General features: G+C 32.8%; 1 protein-coding gene across 2 annotated transcripts in view; it reads right to left on the bottom strand.

Annotated features, from left to right (window-relative positions):
- The window catches only part of MTF-1 (Metal response element-binding Transcription Factor-1), a 96,226-nt gene that overhangs the window by 32,492 nt on the left and 41,417 nt on the right, over positions 1-22,317 (bottom strand). The window contains exon 2 of one of the 2 annotated variants that reach the window (XM_067787949.1): positions 5,407-5,515. The exons of the other annotated variant lie outside the window; for it this stretch is intronic. Within the exon in view, the coding sequence (XP_067644050.1) occupies positions 5,407-5,515 (109 nt within the window). The remainder of the gene's footprint in view (positions 1-5,406; positions 5,516-22,317) is intronic. 2 annotated transcript variants of the gene reach the window in all.

Genomic DNA, 22,317 nt, shown 5'->3' with positions numbered 1-22,317 from the left:
AAGAAAATGGAAAAGTTCTGCAGGGAGAAATCAAAAGCCATTGGAATCTTGGCAGGAATACTGTTCGTGGTATTACATATCGTTAGCTTAATGTGAAAATGTGCTAAGTCACTTTTTACGAATTTTAGAGGAGACGAAAAAACTGATTCATTTTTGAAATAACCTTTTTTTTCAAAACTGTGAATGAGAATGCCTTAGTTGCAATACTTTTGAGTGTAGAAGCTTTGAAAAAGATAAATAAAAATCTTGTATACTAACCCAGCAGTTATTTTATGACTTAGCACAATTTCCTCAACCAAAACAAATATTTTCTCCTGACTTAGCACTTTTTACTCAATATGTTTCCCCATCACTCCTCCCCTTTAATGATTGAAATATAACACTAAAACTATATATTTCACAAAAAATACTATTTATTTGTCAAACTATTTCTAACTAGCGTGATTCTGCCATGAAAAGCTCTCAGTGAAAACTCAGGTGCAGTGAAATAACTCCCAAATGCAATAACTCCCAACAAAAAAATGAAATAACTCCCAAATATTTTCCATACAAATTGGGACTTATGTATTTCATTATGAAATAGGTCCCAATTCATTGGGACTTATTTCATAATTTTTGCTGGTAATTATTTCATAATGAAATAACTCCTAAATGAAATAATCCCCAATAAAATTTCTTTGGGAGTTATTTCATAATTTTTTGAAATTGGGAGTTATTTCATTTTTATTGGGAGTTAAATAACTCCCAAATATTTTCCATACAAATTGGGACTTATTTCATTATGAAATAGGTCCCAATTCATTGGGACTTATTTCATAATTTTTGCTGGTAATTATTTCATAATGAAATAACTCCTAAATGAAATAATCCCCAATAAAATTTCTTTGGGAGTTATTTCATAATTTTTTGAAATTGGGAGTTATTTCATTTTTATTGGGAGTTATATCATTTTCTTAAAAATACAATTTTATCAAACTTTGACGTTCTTCTAACAGTTTCTATGGGTCGGCTATACATTAAGGGACCAATTGGTTTTATTCGTAAACCAAGGGGGTTTGAACTTTGAAATTGTGCACATAGGTTCTCAGGGAGTTACCCAACGAGAATCAGTAAGTAATTTTTAATTGTTATTAACAATTTACTAGTAATTAGTAGTTAAAGTTACCATGGTATAACTATCACTTTTTATCTACATACGAACACTTTCACAAGAATTTTAAACATAAGTACACTTTATAATGTTTATAAAACCACAATCAACTATTTTCATTTGTTTAAATTTGCGTATTATTGTAAAATTTAATGATTTAGTTGTTTACTTTCCGCGAACACAAGCATACAGTAATTTTATCTAATTCACTGCTTGGCCTTCGGCCGCGCTTATGCAGAAAGGTGTTCTACGCAGACTTGTTCCTTTTATTTTTTACTTTTTATAAATTATGTTAATTTCATAAAAAAAAATGCGATTTTTTAAAATAAATTACGTTTACTTCGACGACACTATTCAAGTTTTCTTGTAATTGTAACTTTTACATATGTACATAATAGTTTGCTGTATTTTTCAAATCTCATTGTAACTGATTATCTATATATATAAAAAGAAGTGTACATTTTGATTGTCACTCCATAACTCGAGAACGGATAGAAAGATTGCCATGAAGTTTTTAGGAAAGATACAGGAAGGAGAGATGATGGTTAGTTGATTTTGAAATCCCAAATCGGTTTAGCCATATTATATAAAAATGAATGTTTGTATGTATGTCATCGATTAACTCAAAAACTACTAGACCGATTATTATGAAAATTGGTATATATATGTATTTTTCCACGGGGAAGGTTTGTATAATGAGTACTTGGATACCGAGTGACTAGGGTCTCGAGATATAGGCCAAAACATGGACCAGGGTAACTCCAGGAAGTGTTTGTACAATATGGGTATCAAATGGAAGCTGTTTATGAGTACTTTGACACTGGGTATTTTTCGTATCCCTGGGTGACTAGGGTCTCGATATATAGGCCAAAACGTGAACCCGGGCACCCCTAGAATGTGTTTATACAATATGGATATCAAATTAAATCTGTTGATGAGTGCTTTAATACAGGGTAGCTTTCATACCTTTTGGTGACTAGGGTCTCGAGATATAGGCCAAAACGTGGATCAGGGTAACACTAGGATGCGTTTTTACATTATGGGTATCAAATTGAAGCTGTTGATGTGTGCTTTACTACAGATAATTTTGTATACCGCTGGGTGTCTTGGGTCTCGAGATATATGTATGCCAAAACGTGGACCCGGATACCCCGAGACAATGGTTATACAATATGGATATCAAATGAAAACTGTTGATGAGTGCTTTACTACAGGGTTGTTTTCATACCTATTGGTGACTAGGGTCTCGAGATATAGGCCAAAAAATGGACCCGGATCCCCTTAGAATGTGTGTGTATTTCGGACATCAAATGAAAGCTGGGCCCGTATTACGTGTTACGATCAGTGACTGAAAACCATTTTCACTCAAGCGATAACTATGCAACTGTCAAACTTTTTCTAAAAATTATAAAAAGTTATGGATCTAATGAGCACTATTTGTCACTAGTTCAAATATGCCACTAATCCGATCAACCATTTCAGAGCTATTGTGATTTAAAAAATGAGTCTCGATCACGGATGGTAACACGTAATACGGGCCCTGTTGCTGAGAGCTTTTAAGTATTTTTCATTGTGATATTCGATTCAGTCGCATAAACCTGGCAAAACTGATAAATATGCATGCGAAGCCGAAATAAAGACAAGAATTAATAATACCCACATACCTATTTACATACGTCCTAACCGATTTGCCTGAAAGTTGGTATATTAGTATTTACGATGCTTTTTTCCAGGAAGTATACCAGAGACGGACTGGGACTGGGACTGAGACTGAGGCTTGGAGTGGGACTGGAACAAAATACATACCACCCTCTGGGACTGGCAATAAGATATGAAGAAGAATGAGAAAAACTTGAGAGAAGAGAAAAGAGAGAAGGAGACTGAGAAAGAGATAGAATGAGACGAAGATGGAGATAGATGAAGCGAAAAATACGGAGGGAGGAGTGAATACAAAGATTAGGAAAAAGTGTAGAGGGGCGAGGGCAGAGCTAGACGAAAAAAGCTTATTAAAATGTATGCAGATATACCAAATTTAGGGCAGAACAACGTCTGCCGGGTCTGCTAGTATAGTATAAAGATTCCATTTCAAATTTTGATTTGGGATTTATTTCATTTTTTTGGGACTTATTTCATTTGGGATTTATTTCATTTATTAAAGTTGGGAGTTATTTTATTTTTATTGGGACTTATTTCATGGGAGTTATTCCACTGCACCGAAAACTCATCTGCCTCGCAGATGCCGTTCGGAGTCGGCATAAAACAAGTAGGTCCCGTCTCGCCAATTTGTAGGAAAAATGAAAAAAAGGAGCACGAGGTACATTGGAAGAGAAGCTCGGCTAAAATCTCTTCGGAGATTATCGCGCCTTACATTTATTTATTTATTTTATTTCTAACTTTTCTGATCTGGACTCTTTTGTCGGATGGTGCGCAGACAATAACGTATTTTTAAATTCAAGCAAATGCTTATTCCATAAAGACAACTGCCACATACTTTATCTACAAATTAAATGCTAAATCTCTTAATCGTTGTCAAGAGAGTAAAGACTTGGGTGTAATTTTTGACTCCAAACTCTCTTTTTCTAGTCACATTGATTTCGTTGTTTCAAAATTTGTTGCAATGGTTGGGTTCAGTAGACGTAACACCAGTGACTTTAAGGACCCTATGACGTTGAAGGCACTTTATATATCCTTGTTCAGAAGTGGTATTGAATATTGCTCAATAATATGGAATCCTTTCTATGAATCTAAATCCTATAAAATTGAGAAAGTTCCACAATTTTTTACAAAATTGCTTTACGTATGCTTCACTGGCCAGACGGCCTCCCATCATATACCAGCAGTCACTACATCTAGCAAATCGATTCAATAGTGTTATTAATTTTAATAACAGCTTATATAAGTTTAAGCTTGAATTGTTTTCTATTTTTAACTAGTCTTTAAGAAAGCATGTAGTTATCGACATGTAAGAATTGAAGTAGATTATAGTCAGCGCAAAGCATTTATCATACACCAAAGGCATGTCTCAATAGGGTAAATCCAATTTCAAGCGGTTGTGTTCGCAACCCTCTCAAGGGGTTGCCAGCACAATATATAGCTTCTCTAACCCAATTGTCAACTCACCTATACGTGGCAAATCCTGCTTCATTGACAGCAGAGGCTCTGGCGACCCCAAGTTCCTCATGGAACTAGGGGGTGGGGAGGGCGGGATGGCCTAGAAGGTTTAATGTGGTCATATAAATCGTTCCAGAGATGGTCGAGCTGTAGTACCTTAAAAGTTCTTTGTTACCGGAACGTACCGGATCTATACCCGGCAAAGGGCCATCAACATCGGTAACACTCCCCAAAGCCTTCGGGGAGTGTCTTTATCGTTGATACAACAACAAAAACAAAGCATGTACTTTTAGACTGAATGAATGAAATAAATATATAAAATGCGCGCACAAAGAAATATCTAGTAATTCAGATTGATATTACTGACAGGTTGACTTAGCACATTTTTTTAACAGCTGACGACTTAGCACATTTACACATCATTGCCCACAGCACGTAAAAATAAAAAATTTAAATATTTTTTTTTGTGATCGATGTATTTTGAATTCAGTTTTAAAACTGCATTAAAATACAATTTTTCAAAAAAGGTGACTTAGCACATTTTCACATTAAGCTAACGATATATAAGTAAATTAGCGGTACCCGACAGATGATGTTCTGGGTCACCCTGGTCCACATTTTAATCGATATCTCGAAAACGCCATCACATATAGAACTACTCTCCCTTTTAAACCCCTCATTAATACCTTTAATTTGATACCCGTATCATACACACACATTATAGAGTAACCCCTGGTCCACCTTTATAGCGATATCTCTAAAAGGCGTCCACCTATAGAACCAAGGCCCACTCCCTTTTAAAATACTCATCAACACCAACATGGGTATCAAATGTTATACAAACACATTCCAGGGTTACCCTGGGTTCATTTTCCTACATGGTGATTTTCCCTTATTTTGTCTCCAAGGCTCTCAGCTGAGTATGTAATGTTGGGTTACACCCGAGCTTAGCCTTCTTTACTTGTTATATATAAAGGTACTTAAGCTTAGAAATGGAGGAGGCGTAAAATAATAAAATGCCCCTCAAAATAAAAGACAGATGGTCACCGTAGTTATACATTTATATGTACTTGTTTTTAATTATTTGTTGTTATTTAGGCAAAAATAGTGGTTGATATTTGAAATGTAGTATGTAGCATGTATACCTCGAAAGTAGTAACTGTTGCATAAGTTGGCTCTCCTTTCTGTTTGTGCAAGGCACCGGGTCGTATACATAATGAAAATTCATCAGGTTGATTATTTACATCCATGTAACTAAAACCACCGCCATTCGTGATGTATCAAACAGGTTACAGAAACAAGAAGATCGTATAACTTAATTCAAAATATAATGTAAGTTTTTATTTTTGGTTTATTGCAAACATATCGTTGCCTAGTTTCGCTTAATATTCCTGCAAGCTGCAGCGGCGCTGTCAGTAAGTAAAGCAAATTCGGCGGTTGTTTATTTATTTAATATATTTTTAGATTTTAAATAAAAAGCCGACTATATTTTAATTTAAACTAAAATGCCAATTGCAACAATTTATACAACATTTATTTAAAAGAAAAATTAGCGTTGTGTCTTATATATATTTTTTTTTTTTTTTACGGAAAACAGAACACAGTTTGATTAATGGAACCAGCAGGAGTTAGAAAGCGATTTTCACATCAGCTTATTTGTAATATTAATTATATAACATAGCTAGCTAATATGGGCGATGTTTTTCATGGGTAAAGCTAAAAACGAAAAAAAAAACTGAGCCACTCTCTATTATTATTTTTTCAAAATTTTTCAAAAATTTGTAAAAAACAATGGATTAACTGAAATTTTTTTTTAATTTTGGCGAATAACAAATATTTTTTTAGTTAACGTGGTTAGCAAGCAAAAGGCTATTTTATGAAAATTTCAGCGCATAGCGGCGCGAGAGTTTACCAAAGCGATAAATAACAAACATCACAGAGAATTTTTGTTATACTCAGCGTGCTTTGCACACAGAGTATATTAACTTTGATTGGATAACGGTTGGTTGTACAAGTATAAAGGAATCGAGATAGATATAGACTTCCATATATCAAAATCATCGAAAAAAAATTTGATTCCGTGATCCATGTCCGTCCGTCCGTCTGTCCGTTAACACGATAACTTGAGTAAATATTGAGATATCTTCACCAAATTTGGTACACGAGCTTATCTAGACCCTGAATAGATTGGTATTGAAAATGAGCGAAATCGGATATAACCACGCCCACTTTTTATACATATAACATTTTGGAAAACACAAAAAACCTGATTATATAGTAAATAATACACCTAGAATGTTGAAATTTGACATGTGGACTAATATTGAGACTCTTGAGAAAAAATTGAAAAAAACCGCCCACTTCTGATAAAATGAATTTTACAAATATTATTAATCATAAATCAAAAATCCTTAAATCTGTCGTAATAAAATTCGGCAGAGAGGTTGCCTTTATTATAAGGAATGCTTTGAAGAAAAATTAACGAAATCGGTTATGGACCACGCCCACTTTTATATAAAAGGTTTTTAAAAGGGTCGGGGACGAATAAAATAAGCTATATCTTAGCGAAAAAGAGCTTTATATCAATGGTATTTCATTCCTAAGTGGATGTATAACAATAAATAGGAAAAACTTTAAATTAAAAAAGGGCGTGGCATCGCCCCTTTTATGACTAAGCAATTTTCTATGTTTCGAGAGCCATAACTCGAAGAAAAATTAACGGATCGTAATAAAATTGGGTACACAGATTTTCCATATAGCAGGAAACATTTCCAAAAAAAAAATGGACGAGATCGGTTAAAGACCACGGCAACTTAGATATAAAACAAGTTTAAAAGGGTAGTAGACTAGAATAATAAGCTATAACTTAGCAAAAATAGTTTTGAATCAATGATATTTCACTTATCAAGTTTTATTGTAAGAGGAAATGGGGAGACATTTTAATTTTCAAACGGACGGTGCCACGTGTTATGTGGAAGAGTAATTTATCTACAAGAGCCATCTCATTTTATTTCGATGCCGTCCATGATTCTGAGCCATACATCAGGAAGGTATAATGAGCGACTTGTAGAAGGTGATTTTTGTTCGGACTTTACTTTTCAATTGCCTACTCATTAGAAAGTAGCACTTGTTGGCAAAAGTTTGATTTCTAAGCTCACATTATTTCCGCTGTTAATGCTGGTTCTTATATAGATAAAGCCCTTCGCAGTCTGGAATTTATATCGGTTGAAGAGCGCCATATATTAGAATTTGTTTCAAAAACACCCTATATGAGCTTAAACACAATATATGTATTTGACATTGGCTGACAACTGAGATAGGGTTATATTCCACTCCATCTTCGACATGTGTTCAAAACCATACTAAGCGATTATAAAAATAAATTATGTATGCTAAGCCTGAATGTTAAATTTTAATTGGATTGGAAACTAGTTCTCTCCAACCTACCAAGAAACTTACATTAATAGCTAAAAGTACAGTCCGTCATGACTAACAATATATGTAATTATGCTTTTAGTAGTAGTCAGTTAAAACGTAATGTGTTCATTTTGCAAACTCTATTGTATTCACATCGTTATACTGCACATTTGTAAATACTCTATCAGATTTTGTCAAATTGTAGATTAAATAAATAAATAATCAATTATGTCCCCCCAAAGGAATTTTCTTACACGTCCCTGAAACACTCCCTCTTAAGGACTGTTCCGGAACAAAGGTGCACACTTGTAATTAATTATTTCTCGAGGTTTATTAGTCGGATCAGGGTTGCGTGATTTTTATTTGAATGAATCACGAATCCAAAAAAAATGAATTTTTTTTTTTAAATTTTTTCAAATCAAAGATATTTTTTATTTGATTCGGCATACAAAATACTTTTTATTTGTTATTCGATTCTTCAGCAGAATCAAAGATACTTTTTATACTCAGCTGAGCAGAGCTCACTGAGTATATTGATTTTGTTCGCATAACGGTACCCCGTAACGGCACAAACTAATCGAGATAGATATAGACTTCTATATATCAAAATGATCAGGGCGAAAAAAGAAATTCATTTAGCCATGTCCGTCCATCCGTCCGTCAACACGATAACTTGAGTAAATTTTTAGGTATCTTAATGAACTTTGGTATGTAAGTTCCTGAGCACTCCTCCTAGATCGCTATTTAAAATGAACGAAATCGGACTATAACCCACTTTTTCGATATCGAAAATTTCGAAAAACCGAAAAAATGCAATAATTCATTACCAAAGATGGATAGAGCGATGAAAATTGGTAGGTTTGTTGACTTTATGACGCAGAATAGAAAATTAGTCAAATTTTGGACTGTGGGCGTGGCACCGCCCACTTTTAAAAGAAGGTAATTTAAAAGTTTGGCAAGCTGTAATTTGGAAGTCGTTGAAGATATCATGATGAAATTTGGCTGGAACGTTACTCCTACTACTATATATGTTCTAAATAAAAATTAGCAAAAACGGATGACGAACACGCCCACTTAAAAAAAATTTTTAAAAGTAAAATTTTTACAAAAAATTTAATATCTTTACAGCATATAAGTAAATTATGTCAACATTCAACCCCAGTAATGATATGGTGCAACAAAATTTAAAAATAAAAGAAAATTTCAAAATGGGCGTGGCTCCGCCCATTTTTCATTTAATTTTTCTAGAATATTTTAAATGCCATAAGTCGAACAAGTGAAATTTGGTATAGCTTCCATGACGATAACTGTGAAAATGGGCGAAATCTTTCTGTGAAAATGGGCGAAATCGGTTGAAGCCACGCCCTGTTTTTATACACAGTCGACCGTCTGTCCTTCCGCTCGGCCGTTAACACGATAACTTGAGAAAAAATCGATATATCTTTACTAAACGTAGTTCACGTACTTATCTGAACTCACTTTATCTTGGTATTAAAAATGGGCGAAATCCGACTATGACCACGCTCACTTTTTCGCCATCGAAAATTTCTAAAAATGCCATAATTTTTACCAAATACGAAAAAAGGGATGAAACATTGTGATTAGATTGTTTTTTTGGACGGAAAATATAACTTTAGAAAAAACTTTGTAAAATGGGTGTGACACCTACCATATTAAGTAGAAGAAAATGAAAAAGTTCTGCAGGGCGAAATCAAAAGCCCTTGGAATCATGGCAGGAATACTGTTCGTGGTAATACATTTATAAAGAAATTAGCGGTACCCGACAGATGATGTTCTGGGTCACCCTGGTCCACATTTTGGTCGATATCTCGAAAACGCCTTCACATATACAACTAAGGGCCACCTTTTAAAACCCTCATTACAAACACATTCTAGAGTCACCCCTGGTCCACCTTTATGGCAATATCTGGAAAAGGCGTCCACCTATAGAACTAAGGCCCACTCCATTTTGAACTACTCATTAACTCCATTCATTTCATAACCACATCGTACAAACACATTCTAGAGTTACCCCTGGTCCACCTTTATGGCGATATCTGGAAAAGGCGTCCACCTATAGAACTAAGGCCCACTCCCTTTTAAAATACTCATTAACACCTTTCATTTGATTCCCATATCGTACAAACACATTCTAGAGTCACCACTGGTCCATCTTTATGGCGATATCTCGAAAGGCTTCCACCTATAGAACTAAGGCCCACTCCCTTTTAAAATACTCATTAACACCTTTCATTTGATTCCCATACCGTACAAACACATTCTAGAGTCACCCCTGGTCCACCTTTATGGCAATATCTGGAAAAGGCGTCCACCTATAGAACTAATGCCCACTCCATTTTAAACTACTCATTAACACCATTAATTTCATACCCACATCGTACAACCACATTTTAGAGTCACCCCTGGTCCACCTTTATGGCGATTGTGGTTATATGAAAATATGTTGTTTAGACTTTCCGTGTAACAACTAGGCGTATACGCGACTTTCTCGTACTGAATATACAGATCCGACTAAATTAATAAATTTCTATTTAATATATATTATTTTATAAAATGTAATTTTTATTTTGATAGATATTTATCTTTTATTAAGTTTATATTCAACACAATTTCTTTTTGTAATGAAAATTTTTGATAATCACAAAATCAATATTGAATATTAAAAATTGGTAAAACATTTCAAAATTACAAAATTCAAAGTAACTTAAACACAAAGTTAAATGAGAATAATAAGAATCCTAGATTACTCCCCCTTCCAGAGAATTAACATTAAATAAATTAAATGTGACTTTCTTTTTTGTTCTAATTTTATTGTGATGAGTGTTAGAGTTGTTAGATAACGTTTCAATAATCGCTGGTTTTAACCTGTCAATCGGGATAGTTTTGATTTCATTATCAATTTCTATTTTAAAATACTTCTTGTTTTTTTCAAGTACCTTGTATGGACCTTCATACGGTTGTTGTAAAGAACGCTTATTAATTAAACGAACAAAAACAAATTTACATGTTTGTAAATCTTTCGGAACATAAAAACCAACATTAGAGTTATGATGATTTAAACTCGAATGAACATTTCTAAATTTTTCACGTAATTTACCCAAAATTTCATTTGACGATGGATTTTCAGATGTTGGAACAACAAGTTCACCGGGTAATCGTAAATTTTGTCCAAGAACCATTTCAGCCGGTGTAGCCGAAATATCTTCTTTAAATGTTGATCGCAAGCCCAACAGTATTAGAGGTAGCTCTCCATACCAATCTCTGGTTCCATTTGTAGCCATTAAAGAAGATTTCAATTGCCTATGAAATCGCTCTACCATGCCATTCGCTTGAGGATGATAAGCTGACGTTGTAATTTGATGACTGCCTAATAACTTTGTTAATTCTGTAAACAATTTTGAAGTAAATTGAGCACCCTGATCAGTAGTTATTTCTAGAGGTACACCAAACCGAGATATATATTCACGTAAAAATTTATTTGCATTTATTTCTGCAGAAATTTCTCTTAATCCGTATGCTTCTGGCCAACGTGTGAACCTATCAATAATAGTCAAAATATAGCGATGTCCCTTTGAAATAGGTAAAGGTCCTACAATATCTAAATGAATATGTTCGAATCTTTTGTTCGGTATTGAAATTTTACTAACTGGTGATTTCGTATGTCGATAAACTTTAGATTTTTGACAACTAATACATTCTTTGGACCATCTATTAATTTCTTTATTCATGTTTGGCCAAAAATATTTTTTTATAATTAGACGTCGAGTGGCTTTAGTACCCGGATGTACTATTCCATGTAACTTATCAAATACTGTTTTTCGTAAGTTATTTGGAACGAACGGTCTAGGATAATCTCCAGATGATTCACACCATATATTGAAATTTAAAACAGGAATTTTAACTAATTTTAAATTTTGAAATGATTGTTGAGATACAAGGTTGTTTAGTTCATCATCTTGTTGTTGTTCCTTTTCTAAAATTTTAAAATTAAGTTCTGAATTTTGAATTGTTTCTATTTCAAATGCCCTAGATAAAGTATCGGCTACCACATTTGCTTGTCCAATAATATGCTGGATATCACTTGTAAATTGTGCAATAAATTCAAGATGTCTGGTTTGTCGTGGACTACGTTCAGTTTTTGAATTTAGAGCGAAAATTAAATGCTTGTGGTCAGTAAACACAGTGAATTCTCTTCCTTCTAATAGGTATCGAAAATGCTTAATATTAAGATAAATTTCTAATAGCTCTCTATCAAAAGCACTATATTTCATTTCAGCTGGAGAAAGTTTCTTCGAATAGAATGCGAGAGGCTCAGATTTATTGTTTAAATTTTGTTGTAGAACACCACCGACAGCCGTATTGGATGCATCTACAGTTAAAGTCAATTTTGCATCTTTGCTAAAATGATTTAACAAGATCTTAGATGCAAATTTATCTTTAATGCATTCAAACGCTTTAATAGATTTATCATCCCAAACTAGAATTTTGTCTCTTTTTTTATTTGATTTGTTAATTAAATCATATATAACTCCAGTAAATTCTGCTAATTGTGAAATATATCTATGGTAATAATTAACCATACCAATAAACTTTTGTGTTTGTTTAATGGATTTTGGTAGTTCAAAATCTCGAATAGCTTTTATTCTATCTTCAGATGGATGTATTCCTAACTCAGAAATACTATGCCCTAGAAAATCAATTCTAGTAACACCAAAAATACATTTATTTGGTTTAACATTCAAACCATATTCAGACAAACGTTCAAAAAGTATACGTAGATCTTTAAAATGTTGCTCTTCACTCTCACTTGCAACTAAAAGATCATCAATGTACGTGAAAACAAAATCTAATTCACCTACAACTTCATTGATGAATCTTTGAAAAGTTTGTGCTGAGTTCCTCAAGCCGAAAGGCATTCGAATGAACTCGAACATACCAAAAGGAGTAGTAATCGCTGTTTTGTAAATATCTTCTTCTGCCATTGGTATTTGGTGATACGCTCTAACAAGATCCAACTTTGAAAATATCTTTTTATTTCTAAGATTCATATTAAAATCTTGAATATGTGGTAAAGGATAGCGGTCAGGAACAGTAACAGTATTAAGTCTTCTAAAATCACCACAGGGACGCCAATCATTACTCTCTTTTTTTGGTACTAAATGAAGTGGTGATGCTACAGAGGAATTTGATGGTCTACAAATTCCAGTTTTTACAAGAAAATCAAATTCAGTTTTAGCTACCTTAAATTTGATTGGGTCTAAACGTCTGGGTTTTGAGAAAGGAAGATTACCTCCTGTAACTAATCTATGAACTGTGGTATGTTTAACTGGTTTTGAATAATTTGGCTCTTCTATAAGAGAAGGAAATTCTTTCAACAATTTTGTGTATTGATTTTCTACTGAAAAAAATTTTGGAAGAGAGATGTTACAATAGTACGAAATTGTGTTAACTGATAAATTTGTTAATGGATCTATTAAACGTTTTTTTTTAATATCAATAGGAAGTCCATATTTGCATAAAAAATCTGCACCTATAATTGGTTTTGCTATATCAGCGATCAAAAACACAAAAGGAAATTCTCTCCTTAAACCTAAATTAACATTTATAAGTTTTTTTCCATATGTAAAAATCGTTGAACCATTAGCTTCTGTTAAGATAATATCAGAAAATTTTTTTGTACACGAGAATTTTGAAACTGGAAGTACTGAAATTTCTGCTCCACTATCAATCAAAAAATTTAATTTATTTTCTTTGTCAAATATAAATAAACGACGAGTTGATACTTCTGAAATTCCATTATTCGTCGCTGCAACAACGGAACATTTTAGTTTTTTGGAGTACTATTTTTCACAAACGCACACGGTTCTTTACATCTCATAGCTTTATTTCCGAATTTGTAGTGATATCTACATAACCAGTTGGGATTATCACGAGATTTTGAACGATATCTAACAGGACTTCTATAACTATTTCTACTTGTTGAACGTGATCTTGAATAATTCTGATTAATTTCTTTCCTAATTTTACTTAATTCCAAAGATAATTTTTGAAAATTTTCACAAATTAAAGATGTTGTCTTAACCAAATTAGTAATAATAGCATTTTCTCCTTTAGAATTTTGAGAATTGTTTATCAAAGCAACTTCATTTTTACTGATAACTTCCCAAACGTTATCAGCTAATTTGGTTAGATCATTTATGTCATTGGAATTTGAACTTGTTAAAATTACATTCAAGTTTTTGGGTAATTTTCGCATCCAAAGTTTCTTTAAAACTTCTTGGCTAAAATTAGAACCAGAAAGTAGAACTAAAGATCGGTAAAATTCCGAAGGTTTGCGATCACCCATTTCAGAATCGGACAACACTTTATCTAATTTCGCATTCTCACTTATGGAATGCCTTTCAATCAAAATTTGTTTTAATGCAGAATATTTATTTGTTTCTGGTGGATTTTGAATAAAATCTAAAATGGTCATTATGACTTCCTGAGGTAATGCAGTAATAATATACTCATATTTAGTTGTTTCTTGAGTAATTTTTTTGGTATTAAACTGCATTTCAGCATGTATTAACCATGCTTCAGGACAATTTGTCCAAAATTGAGGAAGTTTTACTGAAGTAGAAAAAATTTCATTATTGTTTTGATTCGCATACGGATTTATTAGATCATTTTGTGAAGAACCATCTTCTAAATTGATAAGCGAATCGTTAATTTGATGTGTTGATGTAGATGAATGTCTGTGGTGTGTTGGTGTATGATACATAATAAATTATATTAATTGAAATAAATTCTCAGAAATAGATGTTATTGGTGATAATTAAAAATAATATTTAAGATCTCTGGAAAAGAGCGTTTACAATTTAAAAATTTTTGCCAGATAAAAATAAATAAATCTTTATTATTGACCAAAAGAAAAATTAATAATATGTAAATTTATATCTGAGTAATTGAATTACGCAAAAGTGATATTAAATTAGAAAGAGAATAACATTAATACATAAATGATATTATAAAACAATATTAAATATGACTACCAACGTTTCACTACCACCAATCTTTTACGCAAACAACGTTCAATGTTTGTGTTTCTTTTTCTGTGTTATATGTATTTGCGTTATTTTGATTTAACACTTGTCAACTACATACAATCCAAGATTCGATAATGACGTTGCAATTGTGTAAAGGGCATTATTGGTAATGTTCTGATGTTTTTATTGCTTTTTTACACTTAAATGGAACACAAAAACGGCAAAGTAGTTCCAAAGGAAGTTCACTGCGTTAGGCTAACGTTTCCGTTTTTGTTATACAAGAACTATTTGTATTTCAACTTGTTAGAGCTTTATCAGTTATGGTGTCACTATCTTTTCAGCTCTGGTGTGGCAAAATGTGCTCTAGATTTTAATTGAATTGAATGTCCGTTTGTAATATTAGTACTTCTATGTTATCTTTTCAGCTCTGGTGTGGCAAATCGAATTGAACATCCGTCTGTAATATTAGTACTTCTATGTATCTGCAACTGAACTCGACAAAAGGCGGGATCGTCAATTGTGGTTATATGAAAATATGTTGTTTAGACTTTCCGTGTAACAACTAGGCGTATACGCAACTTTCTCGTACTGAATGTACAGATCCAATTGTTTAGACTTCCCGTGTAACCACTAGGCGTATACGCGACTTTCTCGTACTGAATATACAGATCCGACTAAATTAATAAATTTCTATTTAATATATATTATTTTATAAAATGTAATTTTTATTTTGATAGATATTTATCTTTTATTAAGTTTATATTCAACACAATTTTTTTTGTAATGAAAATTTTTGATAATCACAAAATCAATATTGAATATTAAAAATTGGTAAAACATTTCAAAATTACAAAATTCAAAGTAACTTAAACACAAAGTTAAATGAGAATAATAAGAATCCTACAGCGATATCCCGAAATAACGTTAACCTATAGAACTATGGCCCACTCCCTTTTGAAATACTCTTTAATACCTTCCATTTGATACCCATGTCATACAAACACATTCCAGGGTTACCCTAGGTTCATTTTCCTACATGGTGATTTTCCCTTATTTTGTCTCCAAAGCTCTAAGGTGAGTATGTAGTGTTCGGTTACACCCTAACTTAGCCTTCCTTACTTGTTATTTTTAATTTGATTCTTCAGCCGAATCAAAGATACTTTTTATTTTCTATTTTATTCGGCATCCAAATCAAAAATACTTTTTGTATGAATTAAGCGGGGGTTGCCTTATTACTTTACATTTATTTGAGGTAATTTTTAATTTAAAATTTATTTAATAATAATAATACTTTTTATAATATATAATAGTACTTTTTATTTGTTTTTGATTCTTTAGCCGAATCAAATATACTTTTTATTTTTTATTTGGATCTCGCTTAGAAAGCGTAAAATTAAGAAAAACTGTTTTTTTTTTCGGGTAAAACCGTATCCTCTTAGTAGAAATGAGGACACTTCAACTGGGTATACGAACAGAATTTTGTTCCTTTCGACAGTCTCCTACTGCGCCATATGATGAGTTATGGCATCTCGTATATGAATTAATAATTTTGTTCAATAGAGTATGTGTAAAATCGGAAGTTTTGCAGGCAGATTGAGGTATAGAACCAAGATTTTAAAACTCAACCCCAAGCTATAGCAGACATCATGTCTGTAAATTTTTGGAACGTGAACTACTTCAGTCTTGATTTTTTTTAAATATGTCATACTTAATTTAAGAACGAGTCTTAATTAAGCTCGATTTCTCGAATAAATGCATGAATATCTCCTCAGATATTTGTCTGATTGAAAAACACTATAAGGCGGGGTGTTAGGGTGATAGGAGATATTTAATGGGGTGAAACCCGTTTTCGCCGTACCATATAAAATCAGGGACTTTTCGCGTAGGACGAAAATGGCGTGTTCTTGTATTTGGAAAGTCGATAACCTCGAAAAATCTCAGGCCCAATAGAATTTTTCTGATTTTTACCTAGGTCTGATCAGCCTAGCCAAGCTGTGGAGCATAATCGGCTCATAAGCGCCTAAAGCTTCTTTTGTCTAGGGGTATCGATCAGAACCTTGTGAGCTCACTAAGGAACATATTGTAACAAATCTTGGGAAATTCCTGATAATTATGCACCTTCTGCTAACGTTCGAAAGTGTCGAATAAATAACTCAAATATTCAGTATAGCCAAATGCTCCTTATTTAAACCTCGAAATTCGAATTTTTTTCTAAGTTATAGCACTTTTAAGTTTGCTGAACGAGTTAAACTTTTCATTGTAACTCGTGATAGCGTCGGCCGCTTTTGCCCTTTTTTGGCACACTTGTTTGTAATCACTTCCTGTTTATGTTTTCAAACTCGAGTTCATGGTTTCGTGTTAATATCCAACAACACATGTGACAGTTTTTATACCCAGCTGTACTTCAACACGGGGTATTGTAGCTTTGATTGGACAACGGTTGATTTTACAGGTATAAGGGAATAGAGATAGATATAGACTTCCATTTATAAGAATCATTGGTATCGAAAAAAATTTGAATAAGCCATGTCCGTCCGTCCGTCCGTTGCCACGATTAGTTCAGCAAATATTGAGATATCACCAGCACATTCAGTATATGGGCTTATCTGGACCCAGAATAGATTGGTATTGAAAATGAGCGAAATCGGACGATAACCACGCCCACTATTTCGATATCGAAAATTTAGAAAAATGGAAAAAATGAGATAATTCAAAAACGAGTACCGCTAAGCTTTGGTAGGTAGATTGGTTTTATGACGCAAAACATACAATTCCAAAAAAATTTTGGAATATGGGTGTGGCACAACCACATTTAGAAGAAGAAATTCCCTAGAAAACTTTGGCACTTTATAAGAAAAGTAGGAAAGCGGTCAAAAAGTTTCCATGTGTTTTTTCCACCCAGCATGTAAAAATTAAAATTCTGTGCAAGTTAAGATTTAATTTTGTTTCTTCCGTCCCTTAATAATCAACTTGTCCAATTGTTCTTGAAACTAAACAAGTAAGGAAGTCTAAGTTCGGGTGAAACCGAACATTGCATACCCAGCTGTACACTTGAAATGCTGTTGTTGTTTGTTTTGTGTGCTTAATAGTGTTACAAGGTTGCGCAATAATACATATGGGGTATTCCATCCCATTTCAACCAATTTTGAACCCGACCCCTTAAGAAGTGGCTGAAAGTTTTTCTTCTTTTTCTAGCTTACGAAAGACGTTTTTCAGACGTTTTTCAAAATTTTTCCTCCAACTCAAAAAAAGTAATGAATTTTTAAAAAAACACCGTTTTTGTTTTCAAAATGCTATAACTTTTTCAAAAATTGACCCTTTGGGATCATTTTTTTTTTGTAAATATGTTTTTAAATGTACTTTTCGGAAATAATTCAAAAAAATTTTTAAAGTTTTTTTTTTTTTGTAATTTTTCAGTTTTTCGAGATTTTTCCAATATCGCTCTTTTTTTTCTCATAAAAAACTTCAATCAATTCTGCAATCATCCCCACTAATCCCGGAGTCGGCCGAGAATTTTTTTTTTTTATTTAATTGAAAAAAAAAACTTTAAAATTTTTTTTGAATTTTTTCCGAAAAGTAAATTTAAAAAAAAAATAATCCCAAACGGTCAATTTTTGAAAAAGTTATAGCATTTTGAAAAAACAAAAAAAATTTTAAAGTATTTTTTTTTCAATTAAATAAAAAAAAAATTCTCGGCCCACTCCGGGATTAGTGGGGATGATTACAGAATTGATTGAAGTTTTTTATGAGAAAAAAAGGGCAAAATTCGAAAAATCTCGAAAAACTGAAAAATTGCAAAAAAAAAAAACTCTAAAAATTTTTTTTAATTTTTTCCGAAAAGTACATTTAAAAAAATATTAAAAAAAAAAATTATCCCAAACGGTCAATTTTTGAAAAAGTTATAGCATTTTGAAAACAAAAACGGTGTTTTTTTTAAATTCATTACTTTTTTTGTGTTGGATGAAAAAATTTGAAAAACTTCCGAAAAACGTCTTTCGTAAGCTAGAAAAAGAAGAAAAACTTTCAGCCAATTCTAAAGGGGTCGGGTCCAAAATTGGTCGAAATGGGATGGAATACCCCATATACATATGGTTCTATTCCGAACTAATTTTTCTTCGAGTTATGGCTCCCTAAACATAGTCATAAAAGGGGCGGTGCCACGCCCTTTTTTTAATTTTAAGTTTTTCCCATTTATTGTTATAAATCCACTTGGGAAATGAAATGCCATTGATATAAAGCCCTTTTTTGCAAAAATATAGCTTATTTTATTCGTTCACGACCCTTTTAAAAATCTTCTATATAAAAGTGGGCGTGGTCTTTAACCGATTTCGTTAATTTTTCTTCAAAAGATCCCTTATAGCAAAGGCAACCTCTCTGCCAAATTTTGTTACGTTTTCAAATTTCTAAATATCAGTCCACACGTCAAATTTCAACATTCTAGGTGTATTATTTACTAAATAATCAGTTTTTTTGTGTTTTCCAAAATGTTATATATATAAAAAGTGGCGTGGTTATCATACGATTTCGCTCATTTTCAATACCTATCTATTCTGGGTCCAGATCGGCTCGTGTACCAAATTTGGTGAAGATATCTCAATATTTAATCAAGTTATCGGACAGACGGACGGACGGACGGACATGGCTCAATAAAATTTTTTTTCGATGATTTTGATATATGGAAGTCTATATCTATCTCGATTCCTTTATACCTGTACAACCAACCGTTATCCAATCAAAATTATAACACCCTGTTTACAAGTACAGCTGGGTATAAAAAAAATGCAAGCTCGTAGACACTCGTGGGCACTTTCTTTTCGGAACAGTCCTTCCAAATGAGTCAAGCACATTATATTTATGGAAAGTTTTATTTCTAAAAAAAAACAACAAGATTGGAAACAAATTATCAAAACCATTACAGATATATGTATGTACATTAGGATGCACCATTTTCAGGCGATATTTTCTTTCATCGCCCTTATAATTTGATTCTTTTAGATATTAATAAATGTGATACCATCATCGTCAAAATAATATTTGGGCATTTTAAAACAACCTTTGGATGTTTTGCACCGTAATGGTTTGTTCTAAAAACCCGTATTTACACATGTTAGAATTAAGATTCCGAAAGTTGAAACTTAATATTTTTCCCGTATAACTTTTGAATGCGTGGAAATCTGTCTCATCGAACATGTTGTGTACAGAAATTTATTGGTTTGTGTAACTGGTGTTGGACCAGCTAAGACATATTTTGTAAAGTCCATACGCCTTAGTAGAATATTTAATCCCAAATTTTGTTGGGTGTTATGAATTGCAAATTTATTTAACTAAAAGGTAAAACTTTACATGAAGCGTTGACGGCTAAATCCAGTACCACAATTTCGGCACGGGTATCGAAAGACGCGTTTTGATCTCGGCAACTATAATCCGAAAGCAGAAATTTAAAATGTGGCTTCCGTCAAAATATATTTTCATAAAAACAAAAAAAAAAAAACACGGAACGATCTAAAATTGGTTGGGGGATCCATATTTGTGCGCAGAACACTCTGCTTGGGATCAATACCGGTTACACGATACGATATTACTGTACAAAACTACCTTCTGCATAGATGTCTCTGATTATACGAAAAAATTATGAAAAATACAGCGATCGCCTGAAAATTTGAAACTGTTTTTTGCAAATTCTTTAAAAAGAACTAAAATTTTTCATTTACGCTTTCGGATAATTGATATTGAGGTTAAAAGTCCATTTTTCAAAATATTCCAATCTTTTTTAAATACTCTCCCTGGCGTTCCTAGATGTCCATTGAATAGTATACATACCCCAAAACCCATCTGCAAATTGTATGCAGTTCGATGTATTTTTGGATTAAAAAACAATATATCCTTCTAACCTAAATACTTGTTCACTTCTTTAGCCTTAATCAAATCTAGTTATATTTTCTTTTAGGACAGGTAAATGTGTTTTTAATTCATATGTTAGATTTTTTATACCGCATGTTTTAACTGAGTTATTTTACTTGTAATGCTACTATTTTCTTTCAATATTAAATTTTTTAAAACCCTTGGCATATCATGTCAGTAATTTTTTGGCAATACATTAGCTTATGTTTGTTTCAAAGTTTAATAACAAAAATGGCTGTGCATTTTGTAAGAGACCGATACCCCTAGTGGTAAAAGGTGGCAACCTTGTGAAAACATCCTCAGTGGCAACACCTAGGTGAAAAGTCTTAAATGTAATACTATATCGATGTACCAAATTTGATTCAAATCGGTCAAGCCGTTTCCGAGATGGTAGTGGATATACAAAGAAATATAAAAATGAAGGTGAGGTGGCAACCCTAAGTGTCAACCCTACTCAAAAGTGTCAATAGAAACGCGGAGTAAAATACATTTCGTTTGATACCCATATTGACATACATATCTCATGTAATGCCGAAAAATGACCCCGGTCCCTCCGAAACCGGGGGCTCGATCCAAGTAATTCTACGGGGAACACCGTGAATTTACTGTCAAAAATTTCCATTCATGACAATGAAGTGAGACAACCACTTTTTTAACAGAAATAACTGCTGTTTTAGTTTTGGCCAGCTAGATTGATCAAATACCCCCACCGTGCATTGTTTTGAAAACAATTTGAGAGAGAATGAATGTTTCGTATTGTGACAAATATTAGCATCACTAAGGGATACTATCATCTCTAAGCCGATGCTAAGCAGTGACTTGTATGCACATCATTAAATCAATCATTATGTCTACCCATATGTCCATACGAGCAGCGGAGAAGAGACGCACAAACACATTCATATGCATATATCTTATCTGAGATGCTCACAAAAGAAGGCAATAATTTATGCAAGTATTACTCACGTATACACGCGCATATGAGAAGCTATAAACGTAGTTTGAGAAGCTATGAACGTAGCTGATAACTAACTAGTAAATTCTAGAATAGAAAAGCCTAGAAGTATGCAACGAGGAAACCAGACAGTATAAAAGGCGGCAACAGTAGAGGCACGACAATCAGTTTGGTTTAAGCAAGCTATTCGTTGCGAATTATAAGTGTTATTGTGAAGTACTTTAATAAAGGCCATTTTTGCATTATTCAATATTGGAGTTATTTATTCAACAGTTAAGTGATTCGAACATTAGCAGACGATTTGGAATAAGCGGAATTTCAGAAATTCGTCACAGTATCTATTCATATGTGGTCTGTACGCAATGGTATATTGCCAAATGCTGATAAATTGAAGGACGATTTAATTCTTTGAACAACTAGGTATTTTACTTAAATTACAAGAAAATCTGAAGTTTTCATAAGGAGCACCGATTGCGCTACAAAATACAGACTTATTCCTTTCTATCACAATATGGAATGTCATTTTACTTAGTTTTGTCGCTAAAAATTTTGATTTTATTGAGGGTTTTGAAACAAAATTCTAATAACTTGTATATATTCCTCCTCCTTCAGAATGGAGTGTCTTGCATTGAACTTTTAAAAGAGCTATTCAAATTCTCAGACTTTTACGCACAAGCGACTTTCACTTCCATTTTCAGCTGTGCATGAATGAAACTCCCCAAAAAAATGTCGTC

Source organism: Eurosta solidaginis, chromosome 5, assembly GCF_040869045.1.
Source record: "Eurosta solidaginis isolate ZX-2024a chromosome 5, ASM4086904v1, whole genome shotgun sequence".
NCBI lineage: Eukaryota > Metazoa > Arthropoda > Insecta > Diptera > Tephritidae > Eurosta > Eurosta solidaginis.
Note: the sequence above shows the minus strand (reverse complement) of the source record. Positions and strands in the feature narration are given on the sequence as shown.